At 33.7% G+C, this 26,216-nt stretch overlaps 4 protein-coding genes across 4 annotated transcripts in view; 3 read left to right on the forward strand and 1 right to left on the reverse strand.

Annotated features, from left to right (window-relative positions):
* HELRODRAFT_162308 (hypothetical protein) overlaps nt 1-1,627 on the reverse strand; it is a gene marked incomplete at both ends in the record, with an annotated part of 4,220 nt that extends 2,593 nt beyond the window's left edge. The window contains 3 exons of the mRNA XM_009024550.1: nt 116-255; nt 569-702; nt 1,184-1,627. Of these exons, the coding sequence (XP_009022798.1) occupies nt 116-255; nt 569-702; nt 1,184-1,627 (718 nt within the window). The remainder of the gene's footprint in view (nt 1-115; nt 256-568; nt 703-1,183) is intronic.
* A 4,256-nt stretch (nt 1,628-5,883) lies between these two features.
* HELRODRAFT_162309 (hypothetical protein) lies at nt 5,884-6,630 on the forward strand (the record flags this gene model as incomplete). Its single annotated transcript, XM_009024551.1, has 1 exon — nt 5,884-6,630. The coding sequence occupies one exon, from the start codon at nt 5,884-5,886 to the stop codon at nt 6,628-6,630; it is 747 nt and encodes a 248-aa protein (XP_009022799.1).
* A 7,264-nt stretch (nt 6,631-13,894) lies between these two features.
* On the forward strand, nt 13,895-19,879 carry HELRODRAFT_162310 (hypothetical protein; the record flags this gene model as incomplete). Its single annotated transcript, XM_009024552.1, has 7 exons — nt 13,895-13,937; nt 15,215-15,293; nt 15,698-15,795; nt 16,604-16,711; nt 16,928-16,966; nt 18,033-18,224; nt 19,770-19,879. The coding sequence occupies 7 exons, from the start codon at nt 13,895-13,897 to the stop codon at nt 19,877-19,879; spliced, it is 669 nt and encodes a 222-aa protein (XP_009022800.1).
* Nucleotides 19,880-22,307: 2,428 nt separating this feature from the next.
* On the forward strand, nt 22,308-24,638 carry HELRODRAFT_162311 (hypothetical protein; the record flags this gene model as incomplete). The annotated part of the gene is made up of 6 exons (XM_009024553.1): nt 22,308-22,321; nt 22,781-22,946; nt 23,503-23,749; nt 23,911-23,967; nt 24,274-24,355; nt 24,512-24,638. The coding sequence occupies 6 exons, from the start codon at nt 22,308-22,310 to the stop codon at nt 24,636-24,638; spliced, it is 693 nt and encodes a 230-aa protein (XP_009022801.1).
* Between the last annotated feature and the right edge of the window lie 1,578 nt (nt 24,639-26,216).

The following is a 26,216-nucleotide window of genomic DNA, read 5'->3' on the forward strand; positions in this document are numbered from 1 at the left end:
CACTATAACAGTTTTGTCGGCGGATTTGATGGCGTGTAAAATCAAATTGATTTTATTAAAAAAGGCTCAAATTTATAATTGGGTGGGCGGTATATCGCGATAACTTTTAGCACACCCCTAGGTGAAGCATGCCCCGATTCAATGTCCACACAGAGAACGTCGACATTTTCATCATCAAATGCACTGTTATCATTTACAACATATTTGATGTCATGCTTTATGAACACACCAACACCTCCGCCTCGTTTGCTTTTTCTATTTTTATATACAAAATTGTAATTATTTAACTTAATTAAATCAACTGTTTCATTGTTCAACCACGTTTCTGATATTACTATAATTTTGAAAAAGTCGTCGAATTGTTTTAAGAAGATTTCTAGATTTAATAATTTATGAAACAAACTTCGAGCATTCAGATGAATGATTGGTAGGTGATTGTTTTTCATTTTATTCTTCAATTTTATTATGTTAGATAATTCTTTTACAGTGTAATATTTTGATTCTTCGAGATTCTCTTCTATGAAGTTTTTATTCATTGCTATTTTTAGTTGAAACAACATTTGCCGACAGGTCATTGACAACATTTGCCGACGGATCGTTGAAACACCATTCGCGGACGATGATTTGGTCTGGCCAGTTTTCTGCATTCATGAACTCAGCTGAGTTTGTTTCATAAATACAAACTCTGAATGCAGCGCTTGTCTGTTGAACATCGATTTTGTCAGAGTTCGTGTTTTGTGTGTTGATCGATGTTGTAGCTTGCTTTGAGCGGCGATTAAAAGTTGAGTTTATGATTGCTGAGCAACCAAGCACCTCAATTTTCAATCCATTTATGTGTTCGCTTAACTCTTTTGCAGTGCATTGTTGGTCCAATCGACCAACGTAAAAAACTTTTCTTTTTGGCGAAGGTTTCATCGCTTTCAAATTTGTTTGTTTATCAGTTTGGGTGCCTATAACTGTTTTCATATTTGCTATGTTAGTGTTGTGTGTTTTTTTCTTTGTTTTCAACATTTTGATGTTCGCCACGTGTTGAACATTCGCCACGTGTTGAACATTCGCCACGTGTTGAACATTCGCCACGTGTTGAACATTTGAGCTCTTTTTAATTTTACGTTTTACAATCTCTGACCAGTCAGATTGCTGCTCGTTCGGTCTTGCAATCAGATTGCTGCTTTCTTTCTACTTTTGGGCTATTGTTAATAGCCGCATCATTTACTATTTCTCGGAAGATGTTTCTTTCTTCAATAAATAGTTCTTCTAATTTTTTTAACTTTTCGTCAAGAATAGACTCAAATTTAGCTTTTTTTGAGCTTGGAATTTTAAAAAGGTTGAGAGCAGCATACTGAGGCAATTTGCTTTCAATTTTGTTGCTCAGAATTGTTTTTATTGTTAGTATTAAATCACTAACCTTGTCCTTTTTAGAGTTTCCAGAACTGTTTGGCTTTATTTTATCATCTTTTTCTAGATTTAACGCATCTAGATCGCTGGTAAGTATTTTTTTTGCTATTCTAATATCTTCACAATTGTAGAAATCCATTATTTCGTAAATGAATTCCGCATCGTCAATTTTGTCAGAATTATTAAATAAATAACACAATAACTCGTTAATGCAAACCGCTCGCGACATCGTACCATGTATGTACGATGATGCCGATGATATTTACGTACATATATATATATATATATAGTATAATAATATATAATTTGAATAGTATATTTATTATATATATATATATATATATAGTATGTATAAACTATATATATATATATATATATATATATATATATATATATATATATATATAGGCGTATCACATGGAAAAGGGAGATAATAATGATGGTGATTGATGACGGCCCTGTTGATTATAGAAGCTGATGAGGAGAATGATTATGATAAAAACTGTGATGATGATGATGCCGATGATGATGATGACGATGATAATAATGATGATGTTGATGATGGTGATAGGATGGTGGTGGTGATGGTGATGAATCAAGATGGCGATGTTGATGGTGATAATGATGACAATGTGTAAAGATAACAATGAATAATAATAATATTATTATTATTATATTATAATAATATTATTATTTATTAACAAATTTAACGACGAAAGAAATAACACGATGAATGTTATGATATAAGTAAGCCAGATGTCATTAATGATCATGACGAAATTAATGATGTGGATGATGATGAAGAGGAGAAGGGGGATAGGAATGTGGAAAAGGAAAAAAGTGAGAGAAAGTTGATTGTGTGTGTGAATGTTGAAGAAGCAATTTTGATGGTTGTCTGCAGCGTGGGGATTGCATGCTCTGATCGATTGCCTGTCTCTCTTTGCTCCTCAATGAATGCATACATACACACACAAACAAACAAACACATACACACCTGAATGAATACACCCACACACACACACAAACACACAAACACTCACACACATACACACCTGAATGAATACACACACTCACACACAATCAAAAAAACAAACAAGCATGCACACAAAAACACAGATCGATATAAGCATAAACATACATTACATACACATATGCGTACACACACACACACACACACACACACACACACACACACACACACACACACACACACACACACACATACTTACACATACAAACATACATGCGTACATATGTACAACATTCTGATATTTTCCGGGTCTTTAATAACAGTCGAAATGGGGTAATTTTAAAAATTTTCACATTTACAAATGTTATTATAATTACGAATTCACAGTAACACATTTACAATAACACATCTACAATTACACATTCACACGACTAAGAAAACATCATTACATATTCATAATTACAAAGTATCTAGTCAGTGGTATGTTTGTGTGTGTGTGTGCGTGTAAGAGTGTGTGCGTGTGAGTGTGCGAGTGAATGTGAGTGTGTGTGCAGGTTTTATGAGCAGTTGATTGATTGAAGGCAACTGAATGCAATAAATTCCATCGTTTCAATTCATCCATGCATCCATTCTGGCTGGCTGCCTGCCTGGTTGGTTGGTTGGTTGCACGGTGATTGTGATGGTGATGATGATAAAGACAACGGTTAAAATAATAATGATGGTAATGATGATGACGATGATGATGAAGGTGGTGACGACAATGATGATGACAATAATGAGCAACAGTGTTATTGTTGTAGAATGGATAATAATGCGAAAAACGTCGTATTTGGTTTCCCATTTACATCAGCTATATCATTTCAAATTCTTCATCATCATCAACGTCATCATCACCGTCCTCATCAACGTCCTTCATCACCACCAGCAGCAGTATCATCATGTTAATCATGAAATATTTCATAAGGAGAGTTATCAGCGGGATTTATAGGCAGCAACAGGTGATAAGTCAATAAATAAGAGGTTATTGCTTCAGTCATATTTCTCTCTTTCTTTCTTATTCTTACTCTCTCTCTCCTCCCTCTCTCTCTTTCTCTCTCTCTCTCTCTCTGGCACATCTCATCACATAACAGCCACCCACATGTTTTTACAGCGCTACGTAATAAAGAATAACGTAAAATAACACAAATTTACAACAACACAACAAACAAAAAAATATCCATCACAGCGTATTCGATTACATATCCCACCACTGATGGTATTCGCCAATGATGAATTTATTATCAACAAATTGCGTGTTAACCACTTTTGTTTTTTGTTGTATAAACAAATAAAATGCTTTAATGTTCTCTCTCTCTCTCTCTCTCTCTCTCTCTCTCTCTCTCTCTCTCTCTTGATTTATTTATTAATTTATTAGTGGATAGATTTACTTTTGTTGAAAACTATTTTTTAGCGTATCTTACGATTATAATGTTTGCATAATTAAATATAAATTATGGCTGAAGATTGTGTTACGTAACCTGTCCGACAGACTTTTAAATTTACGTTGAAAATATCCTTGGAATATAATTCATTTGAACTAAACATTTTATTTATAGTTTCGCTTTTGTCAGTTTTGCATTCGCAAAATCCTTGTAAACAATGAAAAATTTTGAAATGTCAGATTATGAAGATCATTTAGTTATTAGTTTTCACCTTCACATACATTTCAAGGTCATTCAGTTTGGATGAGAACGCGCTAAAAAAGGACAGGATGATGAACGATGCAATGATGACTGTTGTGTTGGGCTCGACATAAGAAACGAAACTTTCGTTACTGTGGAAGTCTGTTAATTGAAGGCAACCATCAGACGAACAGTTGGTTTGAACATCAAAAAATAAACAAATAAACTTTGTGTATAAGCTTTCAGTTTTTCGTTTGAGGTATCATTAAGTAATTACCGCGTATATGCTAGTGAGATTCAGAGAATTGTTGATTTTGTAAAAGCTAAAACAGGACTGTTTGATTTCAAAGGTCATATGCAACGTTGAAAGTTAAAAAAGGTAGGATATTGAGTGTCACCTACATATGAAGATTGTTTCTGATGAATTAGACAATGAAAAATATGTGTGCTGAGACTAATGGGATGTAAAACAATTCTCAATTGAACTTTTTCTGAAGAAAAAACTATATTTATAAAAGTTCAAAAAGTTCAAAAATTATTTTTTTGATATTTTCTTAATTTGTGGTTATCCTGAAAAAATTTCGCTTGTTCGTGAAATATGATCCGATACACAAAGGATGATGAGTGTTATTCATCTATTATAAATTGGTGTTACAGGCACAAAAAAGAACTGATTCTCTTTGAAACTCTATTTAATATTTCAGTTGAAAATTTTTAAAAATCAGTTAAATCAGTTTAAAATCTTTTTTCTATCCATCACGTCATGTTACCTGTCTGCAGAAATCAAACAATGTTTAACGCTCAACTGTCAGCTGAAAGAACATTTGACACGGCATGACTGACACACTCATTTCTTTAAATTTTCTCAATTACTTCGAATTCAACTTTTAAAAAACAAACCAGCAAGACACTAACATTAACAAACGAGTTACATCCTTATTATTATTGTTTAAAATTAAACAAATTTTGTTATCATAAATTATTTTTTGACCGAACGGGTGATTTGCCGTGGGGAAACAAACATGTATGTTGCTGTTAAGCCATAATCCAAAACTTACGATTTGATCATCATCACACCAAACTAAAATTTGTGTTGTAATCCCAGAATTGAAAGAAATTTAGTAGAAAGATAAAAAAAGAGATTTTTTACCAAGATTCATTTCCGAGTTATACATTAAAACGTAGATTACAACAACTAACAGCCAACAGGGTACAGTTTTGGTTGTCATATAACATAATTATCATCGTCATCTTCACCACATTGCAACCAATGTTTTGTTGTTACTCTACGATTTTTTTTTTGCTATTTTTAATGACGATGCTTTGGTAAGAGGTCTCGTGGTTTGATGATAATACTTTGACACGATTTGTTATTGTGCGTACTATAATATTACTATTATTTATATTATTATTATTACTACTACTACTACTATTAATATTATAGATGTTATTGACGATTTATTTTTATTATTCGAAGTTAATCCGATTTGAAGTTTTGTCTGATTGTACAATGTTGTTGCTGCTGCTATGACAGCTGTAAACTGCTGTGTGTGAAGCTATGGTTGGTATTGTAATTGATGTCTCTGTGTCTGTTGCTGTCACGATTATTTAGAATAATTTTGTCAAAATACCAAAAAGCCACTATCAACTAAGTTAATTTACGATCATGTGAGAAACTTTATTTAATCAACCATTATTTTATCTATGGTAACACTTTGTGATATTGTATCTTTCTTATAATGAGATTGTAAATTGTTTGAATATATATATATATAAGCAAATTTTCCTTTTATTTTATTTTATTCTAATTCAGTTCGTAATTTTGAAATTAGTTAAGATATTAATTGTGATAAAATGAATACTTCAACTGAAAAAAGTCTTTTCAGGTCGGAAGTATCGCACGCCGTTGAAATGTATTTTATAGAATTCATAGATCGTGTGTTCGGATACGCTAGGAATGCGTACGTTGAGTTTTTACAAAAACATTTTGCAGATTACAATATTTCTGCCAACGATATAAGAGATTTTGCCAATTTCTTGGCAGAAGATGTAGTGGATCTAGCCGGCGTCGTAGTCCTAGGTAAGAACCACAAAAAGAAGAAGTGGACAGAGCAGTTTCGATCAATATCTATTGAACTACTTTATAAAAATCTCAAGGAGATGCAAATATCGTACTTCTCCACATTACCAAGAGAGAATATGTTTTACAGGAGTTGCTACCAAGAGACCTATTTCGGAGGAGATATCCATCACACGGACACATGCTTCAAGGAAGGTGCTCATACAGACGTCCTAATTGTTCCGTTTGTAGAGAAATTTTCTTTGAATACAAGTTGTCCGGTATGTTTCGAAGATTATGATGAAGGAAAATTCATTTATGAAATGTCGTGTGGACATTCAATTGATTGCGGATGTGCTGAAGACTGGTTCGTGGAGAAGTCAGTTTGCCCATATTGTTCAAGAAAGGTGAAGGCTGTTGTTGAAACAAGTCGCCAGGCACATGTAAGCTGGGATGAGAATGACGAAATAACTGTTGACATATATCTAACAACAAAACCGTACGACAGAAAAAAAATTGATTATGGAATGGATGCTGGATGATGATAAAAAAAATAACATAATGATTATTGCGGTAATGATACAGCTCAATTTTGGATACTCAACTGATAGGATACTTTTAAATTTAGGATATCCTGCTTAAATGATACTGGTAAATTGTGGAGACTCTACTATTGTTAGTACTATTAATAGGAATGTTGGTAGTACTAGTGTAATGATAATGTTATGATGACACCACTATAATGATAATGATTGTCATTACATTTTAAGAAATTATTGTCATCATTTTTCATTCACGCTCGGTCGAATTACGCAACAGTAAACAACACCAGCTACAATAACAACAACATCATCATTATCAACATCGCCAACATCGTCATCATTATCAACATCGTCATGTTACACTAAAAAATAATAAATGATAATGACATTTTGTAGACATTTATTCAGTCACATATTGTCGTTAGCAATTCAAATATACTATATCATAATACTACTTTTATCTCTTTGTATCCTCATATTTATTATCTGTATCATCTCCATCAAATTCATTATCACTATTATCATCATCATGTTATATTAGTCACTATCGTCCTCTTCAACAAAAACATTGTCAGTATCATCATCACCGACCTAAATACCATTACCGTCACCATCATCACCAACAACATCATCATCATTTCCTTCATCTTCTTCTTCATCTTCACATCACAAACAGTGCCGGCACAATTACCTTGTAATGCATTTCCGATGTTTTACTTGGCAAACTTCAGTTCATTTTTGAGCCGCTAAGTAGTTGCGTGCGTCAATTCAAAGTCAAGAGGAAAAGCATCATTGTGTTTTTTCCTTCGTTTTTTCTTTCTTCCTTTCTTTCTGACATTATCATCACCATCATTACCACCTCATCATCATTATTACCATTTTGTTATCGCTATCATCGTCGTCATCATTTTATTGTTCTCGACTATTTCATTCATTATCATCACGTTATTACAGCTCTGTGTACCAACTTTTTTTTAATCATTACTGTCAATTACTTACGTTATATTTTTGTTTTTCTAAACATAATAATAAAAAAATAAAAAGTTGTTTTTGCGTTTGTGTGCGTGCCTGTGTGTGTATGTGAGTGTGTATGTGTGTGTGTGAAGTGTGTATATGTATTACTTATAACCCCAATTGTGAAATTTGAAAATTATTTTAGCAGAGTTTTGAGGGAAGCAAAGTTGTGTGAGAACTAGTGCTATAATTGCTACAATTGGAGTGGATGTGTGGACGGCTTTTGAAGGCTCAAGTATTCCACCAACGCAAAAAGTAGTCAAGTAGACAAGAAAGATTTTTCAAAAACACTTTTGTTTTGGAACAATTCAAACCTTTGAATGAAACTTTTGTTTGGATAAATTTTGTTCAGCTGTGTGTGTATTTCCAATTTGAAGATTTTTTTTAATTTTTGTGTGACGCATTTCTGAATCGGAATGGAAAAAATTTTTTTTCATTGTGTCATTTCTTCTGTGACATCGTGTGGCTGTCTAAATTGAATTGAGTTTAATTGGTCTAATTAAACACAATTTAATTTAATCAATTAATTAAATTTAATTAATCAAATTGAATTCAATTCAATTGATTACATATAATTAAATATAATTTATTAAATAAAATTAATTAAATGAAATTAAATTGAACTAGTTGAGTGTAATTAAATAAATAAAGTAGACATTTCTAAAAATATTTTTTTATCCAAAGTCCACGTGTCATCGGTTCACGTAGTTATTGTAAAACTTTTGTAAAAATTTTGTTTAAAATAATTTTTATTTTAATTAATCCAAAATTTTCCCAAACTGACATAAGTGAAGTGCTTGTAATTATTAAAATGCAAAACGTGTTTAAAATATTTTCCACATAGGTATCGCACGGAATGTTTCATTCCAGTTTGCACTCCCTTCTTGATGAAAGGACCTTCCTACCTACCTGTGTGGAGTGCCGTGCTACGATACAGCATACCTCTGTCGTTTCGTTGTGTTTCAATTTTTCCTGATGTTAATTTTGTTGTTGTTGGGATCAACTGAACAACTGAATGTTGATATTTTTCTATTGCTGCATCAATGTTGTTTTGTTCTTATTTTGATGGTTCTGTCGTCACTTCAACATACATGTACGTACAAGCGTGCTATTGTTTTAAAGAGATTCTTTTGATAATAATCATTTTAATCTGCTCTCAACGACGGATTTGTGATTTCAAAATAACTTTTTCAACAAACAACCAAGCCACACAACAAACAACCATCACCAAGACTACCACCACCACCATCACTACCACCGCCACAAGTATCTAATTTTACCAGCGCCACAGCCACCAAACATTGTAAGAACAAACAAAATCGACCGACCAAATTGTAACAAAGAAATCTCTGTTCATTGAGACAAATGAAGTAGCGGTGGTGGTGTGAAGCTTGAAGTTGTAGGCGCTTGCTTGCTTGTCATACAATGGAAACAAAGAAAACAATTTCCCAGACGACAAATTCACACATGCCATTAAAAGGAACATCACGTGATAATGACGTTTTCTAATGACGTCAGATAAAAAATAATGCAGTGTAAATCTGCGCAAGGTACTCACTGACAGAATCAATTGGATGTTACAACTGCAGGAAACTGATGGTGGTGGTGTTGTTGTTGGTGTCTTTGTTGATGTTGTTGTTGGTGTTGTGTTTGATGTTGTTGTTGTGTTTGATGTTGCTGGGTCAAGTTGATACATTTAATGGTGGCAATTTTTGTTGTTGTTTGAGGTATTTTTAGTATTTGTTGGATTTAACTTCAAAATTGTTGATTTTGTTGTTGTTTTTGTTTTGTTGCTTTTGTTGTTGTTGACGATTTGTTGTTGTCGTTGCTTTTGTTGTTGTTTTTAATATTGATGTTATTGTCAATTCTGTTGATGTAATTGACAATGTTGCTGATACGATAGTTGATGTTCTAATTAATTTTTTGTTGATGCCGTTCAAAATAATGCTGTTGTTGTCATTGTTGATGTTGTTATTAATGTAGTTTTTGTTGTTGTTGGTGGTGGTGGTGTAGCTGAATAAAGGTGAAAATAAAATAAGAGAGTATAATCCTGTAGAGTCTGTGTGGACGTTATGCCGCAATATAATGCTAGCTAGATGATATCAAAGAACTGTAATGATGTGATGATGTGATGTTGTGATGTCACGATAGGACGTGATGGGATGTTGAAATGATGTCACAATTTGATATTGCAATAAATATAATGTGATTATTTTGTATTTTGTTATGCAGCTCTGACAAACGCAAAGCTGTTTAAATATCTTTTTAACATATTCGCCATCAAATTTTTGTAATACCAAACTTCCCAACACAACCACCGCAGAGATACACACACACACACACACACACACACACACATCTATGTACGATGTCAGCATCATACACACAAGTAGCAGCTTACGTGTTTTAGACCGACAGCATTTGAACCAGGACAACGTGCCATAACGTTAAACTACTCGAAACAAAGCAGGCATACTGTCTGAGCTACTACCACAACCACGTCGATGAGACGTATTGTTGAAAATGAGGTAACGTGACGTAATGCGATGTTGTATGGTGTAATGTTGTAAAGATTTCATGTCGAGTTTACAAAAAAGTAACATAATTAAACTATTGGATAATATAAAAAAACAACCGCATCACGCCGAATACAATAACTACAATAACGAAGTTGTCATGCTGCCGGTCGGCTATCTCTAAGTACGGAATTGTTTTACCAGCAGAAGAAAAGTGTGATCAATAAATGGCAAACAATGCATGCACACGTACTTACGTACTAACACGAGTGTGTGTGTGCGTGTATGTGTGTGTGCGTGTATGTGTGTGTGAGTCTGAGTGTGTGTGTGAGTCTGAGTGTGTGTGTGAGTCTGAGTGTGCGTGTGAGTCTGAGTGTGTGTGTGAGTGAGTGTGTGTGTGAGTGAGTGTGTGTGAGTGTGTGAGTGAGTGTGTGTGTGTGTGTCTGAGTGTATGTAATATAACAAACGCACAGGATACACTTGGCTTAATTGTACATTTGTAAGATGCCTTTTAGTAATTGTGGATCATGAAACTTGTCGTTATATTGATCAATGACACAAAGGAACAATGACAAATAAGTAAAATCCTCAACCATTGTCGCATCACAAAAATGATAGGTTTAAACTTTCTTCTTACGGGTGCATCTTCATCATCACGTTTTTACATAAGAAATAACATCACCATTATCAGGCGCATGATCGCGTTATATGGGAATACGTACAATGTTAGCACTCGTTCATCCGTTATCATCTTCCAAGTGGAGTGAAGATTATTTTTAATTTTTCATTCTAGATCGCATTTCATGATCTATTTTTAACATATCTTTCTCAAAACTCGTTGCCACTCGGCTCAAAATTTGTGAAATTTTTCAAATATTTTATGAAATTATACAAAACATTTTTTATTTAATTTTCATGTTTTAAAACTTACTGAAAAAATTTACGTGGTTTTATTTACATTACTAAAATTTATTTTCAGTATGAAAAATGATTGCATATAACTACACATATTCATCTTCTAAATAACGCAATTTTTAAAAAAACTTGAGGAAAAAAATTTTAATTAATAATATTTTTCGGAGTCGGGATTCGGCTGAAAAAAATTCTATACTCTGGCGACTGACTCCGACTGACTCCGACTCCAACAGATTCCGTCTCCGACATGCTGGTTATAACATTTATTACAATATCAATACAACAATCGCCCACATCAAATCAACATCGTTGTTAACGTCAGGCTTGCGTTTCGGCAGGCTTATTCATAGTTGAAGAAATATCCATTTTTTATTTATAGAATAAAATTATGATTCATGAAACAAATAAAAATGGCAAAAAGAGTTGAATGAAGATTAATGAATAATAAAAAATTCAATTGACTTCGTGATTTTCTGTCACAAAATTATTTCCTAGAATATTCACATTCACCCTCTGAAGGCGGTTGAGATGCGAAGAGCTGGAAATTAATTAAAAATATAAAAATTTATTCACCTTCAGTTACTCTCAGGACACCTGACCGCGCTCAAAAACAAACAGCTGCATATAATGAATGAAGTTCACTTTTTAAAAAATGTAAGGATGCACCGGAGTTCGGCCCCAGCCCCGGCCAAAATCTTGCTTCTTTTCATGTGTATATACTATATAATTGTATATGACGGATTATATAGCTACATAATATATATATATATATATATATACCTATATATACACATATAGCTATATAAGCGCATAATTTAAGAACATTGTATGTTAAAGGTTAGGCTAGGCATACATGACACATAATAACAGCGTCGTTAATTGTGAAGTGAGTTGGACATTTTCCTATCATTAACTTATTGAGTATTGGGAACTCAACTATTGATAAGTATGGAAGATACACGCGCCCGCATCAATACATGATGTATTGTCATCATCTTTTATTGGAATGCACATTTCTTTGTGCCATAAGTTTTATGCATAAATTATTGTCTGAGTACTTTTACCTGTATAACATGGTCAAGCAGCATGTGCGCTAGGAAAGTTCACGTGTGAATTTTATGTTCATTAGCTCTGAGCATATTATAATGATGTTGTCATGTGTTTAATTATTGTGCGTGCACATGAATTTCGTGTGTTAATAACATTCAATGAATCAACAAATACATAACTACACACATCCTTACCGTTAAAATTTTTATATTTAAATAATATTTTGCTATTATTTTAAATATTACAATACCTATACTTTCCTAAATACACAGACACACAAGCATACCAACATACGCACGCACACACACACACACACACACACACACAAACACAGGTCAGATGGTTCAATGCACGTGGGAAGAGAGGATGCAAAGTTTGAGTTAGCTCAGTTACCTTGCCTCTTAGTGTGTTGTGCGCGCGCGCGTGTGTGTATGTGTGTGTGTGGGAGTGCATGTGCGTATATACTGCACTCACACACGCTTATGCGTGAGCATAACTTGGGATTATTCAATTTCTTTCTATATACCGTTTTATTGTTATCCTACAATAAGCACCTTGCTGAACAATTTAAATCTTCAAATTTGGAGTGGCGGTAATCAACGATAATCTTGAAATATTGAGTTTCGACATTTTGCTTAAAATTATTACAAAAATAAAAACTTTCAAAATGGTATAAAAAAAAACATTATTAAAAAATTTGAAAGAAAAATTATCTTTGTCTGAGTTTGTGGTCACATAGTTAAAAAAAACATTCGACTACCCGTGCAGCAATAATTTCACCTCGTGTTTCATTCTGTGTTCACTCATTTTCTTTCTGTTCCCCTGTTTCTCTCTTTCATTTCATACCTCTCAGTTGATTGTGTTTTCTGTACAAACACATACATGTGTGTGTGTGTGTTTGTGTGTGTGTGTGCGGTATGTGCGCACATGCAGAGTACAAATAATTGAGGAGAATGTAGAGAGAGAGCAGACGTCAATGACAACTTCATTATCTCCTCGGCAACAGAGCGTCTTAAAAGAAAAGCATTCTTTTATTCCTCAATAATTCTGCTATTTTTCTATTTTTCCACTTTTGATTATTTTATTCATTTATTTTCCATTTTTAAAAATATCTAATTATTTAAGTGTCCAAATGAAGAAACAAATAAGTGAACCTAAAATTGATTTTCACGATCCCCGCTCTTTAAAATGAACCTCAGTGCATAAGCAAATCATATTGTACCCACACCCACACCAACTTGCGCCGAAACCACACACACACACACAAACAAACAAATAAACATACATACATTCACAGACGCACACACAATCAATTCATCGGACGCATATTTGGTTCATTTATGCAATCATAGATGTGTCATTACAGAACAAATACAAAATTTCAGTGTTTTCAATTAAGACTGTTCAGTCTGCTGCAGCACGATTAGCGTATTAAAACTGAATTTTACAATAAAAAGCCATCAAAAACATGTTTAAATGTCTTCTGTTGAATCCAGGTTTTGAAATTTTCAGATATTTTTGATGTCAGTCTGACAATTCAATGAAACGCAGCATCGACAGGCCGACACATTTGTTCATTCTTCCAATGTAAAATTCGTTATGGGCTTCTTTTATCCGTCAGTGCCTGCATGTGTGGTGCTTATTTGTGTATATTTGAGTATGTTGGTGTGTGTGTGTGTGTGTGTGTTCGTATATATTTGTGGGTGCTCAATTGCTCATACTTGCACGTTCAAATATCTTTCAATATAAACTAAATTGATGTTTTGAAAATGCCAAATTTACTTCTGACTCTTCAGCAACTCCTCAAACAAAGTTATTTCCAGCCAAAACACCAACACAAACTTATCATTAAATAACTGGTCTGCAATGATTAAAAGAATGCAAACAAGATTCCAATAACAAGAAATAGCTATATGACGTATACATACGTACACCAACATTAAACCAACCTACTAATTAACGTCAACAGCTTCCAGTATCTTCATTGAAGAATACTAAGCACGAGCCCAAACATCAACAAGCGACAAAAGTTTATCAACACAGCAACAACTACGCAACAACCAAACTGCATCGGTTTTATTTGTATCGATAGCTCAATGCGGACCGGTATTATTCGATTATTTTGTTTAGCGCCTACAAACATCCGGCCGAATAAAATCACGGTCAGCCATAAACACTTGTAAAGTCGTAATAACGTACGTTTTATGGCTCATTTCAAATGGATATTCGCTGTTGTATAATTCATGTCCTTATTGTTACGTTGTGCTGCTCTTTTGCGTTCTTTTATTCAAAAAAAGTCTAACTATTGTAGCCAAACTCTGTTTTTATGGCTTTTATTTCCATAATATTGTGCTGGTTGTTGATTTTGTTGTTGCTGATGCTGTTGTGGTTGTTGATGATGTTGTGATTGTTGATGTTGTTGTGTTAGTACTGTTGTCGTTACACACACATACACAAACACACACACACACACACATATATATATATATATATATATATATATATATATTTGGTTTATTATATGTGTATGTATTTATATGTCATGCTTTCAAGAAGAGGATGGACGAGGTCAGGCAGGATGATTAGCACCCAACGACTTCTTTTCGTTTGAGCGTAGATGCCAAATATATGGATGTGATGACTAGCGACAACTCGTGGTCGGAGTATGTAGGTAAGGTGCGAGATCGGACATTCAACAAGAGTGATTAACCCGTGTGATCGACAAGCAACAACCAAGTCAAGAATGAAAACAGAAACATCACTCGATTGATTCATTTTGTTGATAAACACGACATAGATTTTTATTTCAATTTTTCGTTCTGTTTTAATTAACATTGTGTATTGAATTTTTGAGAGCCCTTTTGAGGGATGTTCCTTTATAAAAGGCATTCTATAGATGTTCTGATGACGATGATAATAATAATACTTATTATTATTATTATTATAGTTATTATTATTATTATTATCAAATAATTCAATGAATAAATATCTTGAGTCGGTTAAATGACGTTCCTATGAAAAATTTTATTCGATCAAATGCAAATTCATTGATCTGTTTCATCCACCCATCCAATTCATCGTGCATGCAGTTTCCAAAGAATATTGCAAGTGGGACTCATTTGAGACGAGATGTCTTCCCGATGAGATTGTTGTGATGGAGTCAGCCAGGTAGCTCTTCATGTTCGGTTCTTATGTTCTTACATTGTTCACGCTGTTGTTATTGTTTGTGTTCTTCAGATTGTTCACGCTGATTGTTTTGTTCGTGTTGTTCAATTTCCTCATACTGCTAACCTTGCTTAAACTGTATGAGTTATTTTTTACTAGTAGTTAAACCATAACAAACCAGGCTCTGATACCTTGCATTTTCTTATTTCAATACTTTCATTTGTTAAACTTCTAAATATTTTCGTTTTAATTTTAATAACTGGTGATGATTTTGTTCTATTGTTAACATTTCACTTCAATAAATTTTGACTCAATCACTCGGCCGACCTCGTAACATCAGCACGGCATCCATAGCAATCACAACTACGTACGTTCGCACATTTCTTGCAACATAATGTTGAACGCAGGTACGGCAGGATGTCGATAGGGAGGTGTGTGAAACAGGCCATGGGGGAGCTGGGCTGTTCCACCGACGTCATTCACTACATGGATCACGTCTGCACAGGTTTCTATCTAATTGGTGCATGGAAGTAAATATGTAGGAATTGAAATATAGTGCATGAATTTAAGGTCGACTAGCAAAGATCATTGGCACAGTTAAGTACATTCCAACATCAGCTTTAAAGGTTTTAGCTCTGGAATCATTATTTCTGCTTTATGAAGGTTTCCCGTTTAAATTGTAAGAAGGTCTGACGTGAGATAAACGTCAGTGCTGCTCTTGTTTTCAGTAATTAATGTTGTAATAGAGAGAATGCAGTTGGGTGGTTCCAGTGTTAGAAATTGAAATGAAGACATCTCGCTGGTGACGAAACTTAATTTGATGACGGCAGTAGTTGCAAATGAAATATAACGAATATAACGAAACATTTTATTTGTTATGAAATGAATTTATTGAAACCATGATAAGCGTGCAGAACATCAAAAGGTTGTAATGTAAAGTTTCAATCAATGAAGCAGTGTTAAACGAATCAAATGAAAGCTGGAAAAAATGTAATTCAGATGTTTATAAGAATGCCAACGCAACCTTGAATTATGGCGAGCTTACCCATACCATAAAATGAAACATTAAAGCAGTAAGTTTATGACTAAGAGCAGAAAGTTGGAAAAAGATTTAAAAAATTAAACTCGAGCTGGTCGTCTGATTTAAAGTTATATAAATAAAAATTAGAAGTTTGCAATTTAAAATAGCAGAAAAAAGCTCAATGTATCATTTTAGTTTTAAAACATTTTTAGCAATGGTATTCTGTGCAAATAATAATGACGATAAATTTTCCGTAAAAATTTTTTTCCATATTTTCGTGGCAACTAAACAGGCAGGCAACAATGCAAGATTATCGTTCCCAATCCGGACATCGACAAATTCAATCCCTGCTTGAAGGAAGTGACGTCCTATCTCGAAGCGTCATATTCCTGCAGGAAAGGTCAGTTGATGGCTTGTTGGCATGGTGATGATGCTGATGAAGATGATGAGGATGGCAACAATGATGACCACTAATTATTATTATCGTGATGATGAGGGAGGTAGGTTGCAATGAGGATGGCGGGTTGACTTCTCCATTGTTTTCTATTCAATGACCTTCTTTTTTGCTTATAGTAAATAAAAATTTGTCAAATGAACTAATGCTATAAACGTGCAGGGGAAATTAAATCCCTATTTAACATGAGTTCGGAAGATGGTTTGTCTGGGTTGCGGTATCAAAGATATCAAAAAATGACCTTTATATGTCAATATAAACCTTCACAAGACTTGCTTTGTTTTACTTGATTCCATAAAGTGAATTGTTCTTACATAATTAAAATTATTTTTATTAATTATTGTCACTTGTTGGTTTTGAATGGATAAATTGTTAAAAAATACAAGCAGTTTCAGCAGTTAATTAATAATGACGGTTTTATTCATACTGATATGGATACGATGAAGATCTCATCTCGTCTATGATGACAAATGCGAAGAATGACAATGTAGCATGATGATGACAGTGACAAAATGACGATAAATATGAATATGATGAACTTGATGACATGCGACGTGACGAACAACAGATTGCAACCATTGACCAACTCTCCAGCCATGCAATCTAATTATTGCCATCTGTCTGATCGTTTGCGGTTTCCATTTCTAAAGCAAATAAAAAAACTGTTTGACTGTTAGCTTTCAAATTATTATCTATATACAATATATATATATATATATATATATATATATATATATATATATATATAGAATATTAAATTTTCATAGTTTTCTTATAATGATGATAATTGTGGACATTAAATCAATTAGTTGGTGATGATAGATTGAACAGGCAAGAGCAGTTGCATGTAAGCAGCACCGTAGCATGAAGTGTGACTGCAAGAATTATTCATCTATACAAGACTACTTATCGCATAACATTATTTCACGTGTTAGATGCTACTTCATAAGTGTTTTAATAGTTGGTTGGGTGGTTTGGTGACTAATTCTGAAAGTGGTTTGATTTCCAGTTGCTACTTTAGTTGGATCGTTCTCTCGTTTTTTTTCATCAAAATAAATTTTAATAGTTCCGATTGCAACGATCATTGCAATCATCATCACAACCATCATCATCATTATCATGACCATCATTGCAATCATCATCATCCTCATCGTCATTATAACCATCATCACAACACTTCATTTCAGTCATCATCATCATCATCATCATCATCATCATCATCATCATCATCATCATCATCATCATCATCATCATAACCATCTCGCAGTCATTAGCGGTGACGCAAGCGAATGCAGACTAATGAAACCCTTTCACGTGAAAGAACAGCGAGGGTTCATTTCGAATCACGTGACCTTACTGACCGGATGTGGATCGAGTTCGTCGCCATGGTTACTCGAAGCCAAAGTTGGCCAGCGAATCAACATCAGCCTCTGGAATATCGACAGGATGAGAAGTTATAGTGAGTTACTGACGTGTCTGTCAATAATTAATATTAACATTAGCCGCCGTGTTTGTTAGAAGAACTGAACTATTAGGTTTACTTTGAGAGAAAAGATTATTATTTGTACATTTCGTCTCTTGTTCTATTGACAAAATTATATTTATAAATGAATATAATTATAATTTTGTAGATAATTATTCTCTACTGTCTGCATCGCGTGCTTTTATCTAAATGCATAACAAAGAAAAGTTAAGGCAAGATTTAAAAAAGAGTTTCATTTGAATGGCAGGGAGACTTAATGGCACGAGATGGCCAAGTTGAAGAGGATCAAACAATAGAAGGCCGTCTGTCTGCCACTGTAATGTCACCTCCGGCTGCATAATACTTTTTCGCGCTCTCATTCAAATTTCATCTGCCTATTCACATATTTTAATTATCCCTCTATTTATTTTAATATTGTCTTCACATAATTTTACTGATTCGGTTAGTGACGGGTCAAAAAGCGAGGAAAGTTTGTAGATAGAAATAAACTCAGCGCATGTTTTAAGAAATGGGGATGATTTAAAAAAATACAGGTAACATGATAATTAGAAAAAATTATATGAAGATTAAAGGAACGGACAAAGTTGTAGACAACCCTGAGGCGAATGAATTGTGCTGGATATGTTATTGTTCTTCAGTAGACGTGTTGTTGTTGTTACTGCTACAGTTGTTTGTCGCAACGCTTTTTCTTTGTTGGCAAAACTTGTGTGTCTGTGTGTGTTGTGATTGTGTATGTGTGATTGTGTGTGTGTGATTGTGTGTGTGTGTGTGTGTGTGTGTGTAGTTTAACATAATATAAATAATATAACACAAATTCAAATTATATTACAGTGATGTGATGATGTGATTAAAGTTTTAAATTTCCAAATGTACTCATTCAAAATAATCTTCACGTTCAAAAAAAGTTTAATTGAATTTTCTTTAAAAAATGCTTCAGCTGATGTAGAATTAATTTCCAAATTTTTTGTACGAATTGGAAAAATTATTTTTATAAATTTTACAAAAATCTTATTTCAAATATTTCTCTCGGAAAAAATATTGAGATATTTTTTCACTTTAATATTTCAAATTTTCACTTTTTAGCATTCTTGTGGAGAATTGAATAGATGGTTAGTTTGTTTCAAGCTGTCCACTGCATTTGCTTGCTCTTACGGATGTATAATCTGGTCAAAATGATGTAGGATACATGCGTTTTGTATGCTGCGTACATTGCAAATGCATGGATGTAATTATATTCATCTTATTATAGATAATTCCGTCATATATAAACTGAGAGATTAGGTTCATATACGAATCGCGAAATGAAGTGAATGAATGTTTGTTGTAGTAGGTTTATGATTTTGACATGCACTCGTACTGATGTATATATAAGATACAATGCATGCATGCATGCATACAAACAATCTGCATGCAATCATTGATGTTTGTATGTTTCCTATAAGCAAACCTCTAATTTGCAAACCTCTGTTCATATGCCCGCGTGTTCGTGCATCATTCGTATTGATTTGCACAATTAAAGAGGGCACTCGAAAGATTTCCTAATGTCTCGTTGGTGTCCTCTACTGGAATGGGATGGGATTGAATGGATTAAGGTGAAATTCAATGGCACAAAATGGGGTGGAATGAGATGAGTTAGGATGATAGAGGCTGAAATGAGATGGAATGAACTAGGATAGAATGGAGTGAGATGGAGAGGTATGAGATTGAATGAGGAGATGAGCTAGGACTACAACCCTTATTAAAATTAACATCAATGTTGACATCAACGTTTACATTATTATTGGCGTTTATAATGTTGTGTTTCTGGGATGCGATCCAATCGACTATATGTGCTTCTTTGTTTTCTACAATTCTCTCTTCTGTATATTCCAGAGGCAGCAGCAGCAAACGCGCAGTGAAAGTAAACACATGGTCAACGCAGCAGATCTTGTATTCAAACCTATTCACTGCAACAGCAGTAGCAGACACCTTAACCATTACGCCATAGCGTCATCCATGTTTATTAAAGTTTTTTTCATTTCATTTACAAATTATTCTTTCGCTGTTTCTTTAACAAAACCAACTTACTGAACTGAAAGAACAAAAAACTGATGCTGACATAGAAAATAAAAAATAAATTAATTCATAAAAATGCGAAAAAATCTAGAAATATAAAATCATTAAGATGCACGGAGCGTTGCATCGTAAAACTTTAATTTTTAATATTTCTAGAAGAGAAATAATAAAAAAAGTACCGTAGTTTCAGTAAAAAGCTTTTGAATATTTAAATCAGGCCACACTCAATTATTCATTCACGCCTTCAATTATTATAAGCTATTCCACTCCAAAGTTGGTTGTTGTCTGATGTTTGTTGTCTGTTGTTTTGCTTGTTGTCCGATGTTATTTGTGGACAGACGAATGAACATAGAGGCAACATGCGAACGAAATGTTCACAAATAATGCAAACATGTTCTCCATGTGTTTTTTATGTTTACAACAAATTCTGCATACGTAATACAGGCGCCGGTGAAACGTCTTTGCATTTTGCATGAACTGCCTGTAAAGTTTTCTTGCGTTGAAGAGTTTTTAACGCGCGAAGCTTGCCCGCTCCCCGTTCGCTATTGTTTTTTTGTTGTTGAAAACCAACTCTCTGAATGAACAAACTTTGTTAGCAAGTATAGTGACCTGGTTCGTTGTTGTTGTTGTTGCTGTAAATTTCAATTAATGAAAAATTTTTATTATTTTAAGAAATTTGCAATAACATTAAGCATCAAAATAAAGTGCAATAAATCAAAACATCAAAAACTCCCAAAAACAACACAAATGGACGAATCAATAGACGGCTAACAGAACAAAAAGGTTGGTTATTAGCAGAGGCGGCACGCCAACATTCGTAGAAAAGTCAATAAATGAACATACCGCGCCTACAATTATCGATGCTCTTTCTCGGATGATAGTCTTTCATAAGTTGGAGTAACAATGGATGAAGATTTATATTATATATACGATTTTATATTACATATATACTTATATATTACGTAAATAATTATATTTATATATATAACAAAAATTCAATGAATCAAAACAAATAAATTAAGATACGGAGATCAACGAAACAATTTGTAAGAAAAAATTTCACGTTGTACTTTAAAAACTTAGAATGAAGCGTAATAACACAAACTTCATAATATAATTTAAAATATTTTTTATTTTCCAACTTTGAATTTTCCTTAAAAACCATTCCTTAAAATTTATTTCTTTTTAAAACGAGCTTATAAATTGGTTTCGCCGCACAAATTTTACATTCTTTTTTCAGTATCATATGAGAATTTAATTGTAGATTTTATTTGACGTCATATAGTAATTTTACTTTAAATGTCTTAAATTTTAATTGCATTGAATAAACATACTTTTCATTTCAAAATAAACAAAAGTCAGATATTTGTTGCTGGTGCTGACATACCAGGCAGGGTTTTCAGCCTAGTCGGATTGCAGCTTTCTCTCTTTTTTTATTTCAATGCACTGGAAGTTAAGAACATAACACCTCCCTACTTGCCAACGAGTGCACGCACTCCGAAAAACAGAAAGCGAAAAATGTAAATAAAAAAAGGAGAGGAGCAAGAGACGAATAGCAGACAGTTAAGATTATAATGGCGTGAAGACGTGTGGAGCTGTCATAACTTACGATCCTCCTCGCCATCTCAAATGCTTCAATACGTTACAACTGAAACACAACTTTTAAGACTGCTGTTGCATTCTCTTCTTTCAGTCATTTACTTTCAATTAGAGTGAATTCCATTTTAATGAATTTTGAAATAATGTATAATTTTATAAGCATAATTTAATTTAAACGATTTTGAATAAACTTGCTAACAGAGACTTCTTTATTGCTTCTACTTTTAAAATATATTCTGCGTTCAACTTTCAACATTTTTATTGGCTGTTTTTTTGCAAATAATGTTGTACCATTCACTGAAATAGCAACTATTACTTATTGATTGTTTCTTACGCATAAAACTCTTTTGCTTTAATTTTTTATGTTGACTTGGTGTTGGTTTACATTTAAAATTTTTTGAAACAATGGAAAATTTGAGGTCAGTAAAGAGTTAAAATAGCATAATGAAAATAAGAGTTAACCTGGTGCAGTATGAAATGAATAAGAGAATGTGTTGAAATAGTAGATGGAAGACAAAATGAGAGTTAAACAACGATGTACAAAATGAGCATGTTGGCGGCAACTGGTCATCAACGCTGGCATCCCATCAGTTAAGGAATATTTTTAGCTCCATTATTTCATTTCATTTCGCCTCATTTTTTTTAAATTTTAATTTTTCCAATATTTTATTGTAGATTGGTATACAAAATTTGACACGCAACAGTTCAAAATGGAAAGACTTATTTCCACATCTCCCACATTTCCTATTCCTCAACATCACCACTATCAGTTCATCATCGCCAGCACGTTCAGCCACTTTCATTTTTCAACATGTATAACCAAATCACAATGTTAATATATTTCACGAAACCCATTAAACCATTAAAGAACCGGACAGCTGTCAAAGAATATTCTCCGTGGTTGAAAATAGACACCAACCACCTGACAACTTGATCAGTGGCAGTAGCAGTGGCAGTCTCAAGAACCGCAAACAAAACACTGCCAACAAACACAATTTCAACGTGAGAAACAAAGAGCCACTGATCGTCTGCTCTGATCCCCAAGTAAGAATCCAACATGTTTTCTTGTCCGCCAGTCACTCCGTCAGTCTATCAATCATCCACCAACCCCCCTCCACGCACACCTCAGCTGGACCAACACATCTCGTGGAATTCAACGGTAAATTTATCTGTTATTATACATTTATTTCACCGATTATTTTGCTGCTTACTCTGCTGCTTGACCTGCTGGCGATTCTTAACGTCACCGTCCACCTGCCTGAGAGGGCTCGAAAAACGAGACCTTGCTCTTACCGAAACCAGCTTCTTAGCGAGCAATTATTTAAAAGTTGCTAATATTTTTATTCAAAATTAATTAAATTTAAATTAAAAGTTTTTGCGAAAAATAATTAAAAACCTGAGAACGGTTGGTGACCTTTTATCAAAATTCATGTTTAAAAATAGTCATTTTCATATTTTAATTTAATACAAAATATAAACAGAGGAACTTAAGAAAAAAATATTTTTAAAACATCTATTTATAACTATCCTAAATTAAACTATTGCAGAGTTAACCAAAAAAACTCGTTCAGATCAAATTGGAAATGTCTAAAAACACCAGCCCACATTCAAACCAACATTACCAAAAGCAATGAAACAAGCGACATCGCAACACAACACAACGCACACAACACCTACACACGCAGTGCTCGGCTGTGCTGATTACAAGACAAACGATGCCAACATGTGGACCAAACGAATTAATGACGTCACGGCTATCGGTTGTCACAGTGACGACGAACTGACGAGGTGGAAACTGAACTGTGTGTTGGATCAGTGGTTGGGCGATGTTGGCAGATGTGAAGAAAGTAAGGAGGGCGTTATGCTTCTTTTCATTTTTATAAATTTATTACGCACTGACACTAAGATTTCTTTATTTTGTTTCAGTTCACTGATTACAAAGGTTATCTAATTTGTGCCCATTCATACACATCACGTACAGTAGTTATATTTATTTTATGAAAACTAGGTGGTACGTCAGATGTTCTGTCGTCAAGAGGCGGGGAGCAACTAAAAATAACTTCAGGTAGGTGGGTGGGTGGGTGGCTGCCTGGTAGGTAGGGGGTGGCTGCCTGGTAGGTAGGGGGTGGCTGCCTGGTAGGTGGGAAGGTGGCTCATATGGGGGACTGGCTGATAACTAACCAGATATTAATAATTAGGCTGCTCATATTAAATTAACACATTTGTTTGTTCTAACAGTATCCTGAATGTTTTTTAATCGATTAAACAACCCATTTTTTCAAATAAATTTGAAATCTTTTTTAAAAGTTTTAATAAAACACCTATCAATGTCGTGAAACACGTTCAAATTCATTTCTTATCACTGAAACAGTCCTGTCCTTCATAATAGTCGTCTGCATATCGTTCATCATCGGCTTATGCGTCCTCATCGTCGGACTTGTCTGGATGCACAGGTCACCCTCACTTTTGTTTCAGTCTCATTTATTAGTTGACAATCGAAATTTAATGTCATTAAAAATAATAAATCAGATAACATTTTCAAGCTTTTTATGATCTTAAGATGGTCAAGTTTGCCATGAATGTTGTTGACGTATGTTTTATTTGCCAAGCTCAAACATGTCGAAAAATATAATATTTGATTGTGGAATACTGTCTCGCCTTCAACAGAAAAAACTAAATCTCAGACTACCAATGGAACAAATTAACAATGGAAATTTAATGCAACTGCTTTTATAGGCAACGTTGATGTAGCGTAGTTAAATAAAAATAAAAACTTTGAATTGAGTTGCTGAACATTTACGAGTGCGAGCAGCCTATTCCAATTTAAAAACGCATTACTATGAAACAAATCACATTAACTCGTATAAATATTAATAACTCAACAGATCATTAAACTGTATAACAAGTGAACAATGTTTATTATCGCGTGAACAATGTTTATTATCATTACAGTACATTGAGTCATTTGTTTCGTTTAGTTATAGATCAAAATATGCTTTGTTGATTGTATTTTATTCACGCGGCATCATATTTATAAACGAAAAAATAGTTTTTATATCTACTGCTAATTTTTGTTAATGATTTATAAGATAGAGTACATAAATGCCGGTATATTAAATAGATTTCCAGAAGCGATGGCGCATGTATTTGTACATTAGAGTGAGTGTATGTGTATCGGCAAGGCAAGAAAGCCCAATAAACATGGATAAATAAATAAATGAACTTTTCAATAATTAATTGACGCTATTTATTCCGTACACGTGTTAATGAAAACTCTCGCGTGATGGTCCGCTGTCTACGAACAAACAAATGAACATGCGTGATTGTATGTACGTAGGTACGTGCGGATGGTTGCAACGAATAACAACAAAACGCATAGCACAAACACATGCGCAATGGTTGCGTGCGCGTGTATGTGTGCGGTCATATCGCAGCTGAATATAATGATTCATGTAGGATTTAATTAGCAGTTCCTTCACTTAGATGTTGCATGACATTTTCAGATTTACAGCGCATATGGCATGCTCCATGCCGCCGTCATCCCCTCAAGTATTTGCACTGCACACGCGTGTGTTTAGCTTTTTTTTCAAAAGTAAAAATTATTTACAAATAAATTGTGAAAAAAAAATAATATGAGTTTTAATTCCAAATTGAAGATATTTCAGTAATAAAATATTTTGGTTTTGTTCCAAAACTTGAGGTTACGTGTCTTTCAGTGAATGTTTTAAATACGGTCCAAATGCTGTCTGACGTTATAAGCATTATCAGTGATTTATAATATTACGACATGAGAACACCATTCTCAATAACTCAGAATAGAAAAACGGATGAAGGCCAGCATAAAACACATGTTTCTTCTTTCCTACTCTTGCCTATTCTTAATCCTCTTATTATTTTTTTCTTATTTTTATTCCTTTTTTACTTCAAGTTTATGTGTCAGTTTTTGTTGTTTGTATTTTATTACAATCAGTTTTTTTCTCTTCTCTCTTTCTCTTTCTCTCTCTCTCTCTTTCTCTTGTTGTTATTGTTGATCATGCTTTATATTGTGTTGTGATTCCTCATTCCTCACAACCCAGTTCATCGTATCATTCATGTTCGTCATGTTCATACAGTCTTCTATATTGCTGATGTACTGAACGAACAATTTGTAGTTTGTCAGTTCCTATCTTTACGTTGGCCGTTATGCGGAACTTTTTTTCAACGTTTATCATTTCGTCATGCTTGCACTTTGTTTATGAGTTGCTTGTTTTATACGCGGTTGGCTTTTGTTACATTTTTGGCCTTTCATTTACCCACTTTTATTTATCTTGTTGC

The sequence above is a fragment of the Helobdella robusta genome, assembly GCF_000326865.2.
Source record: "Helobdella robusta unplaced genomic scaffold HELROscaffold_4, whole genome shotgun sequence".
In the NCBI taxonomy this organism is placed as follows: domain Eukaryota; kingdom Metazoa; phylum Annelida; class Clitellata; order Rhynchobdellida; family Glossiphoniidae; genus Helobdella; species Helobdella robusta.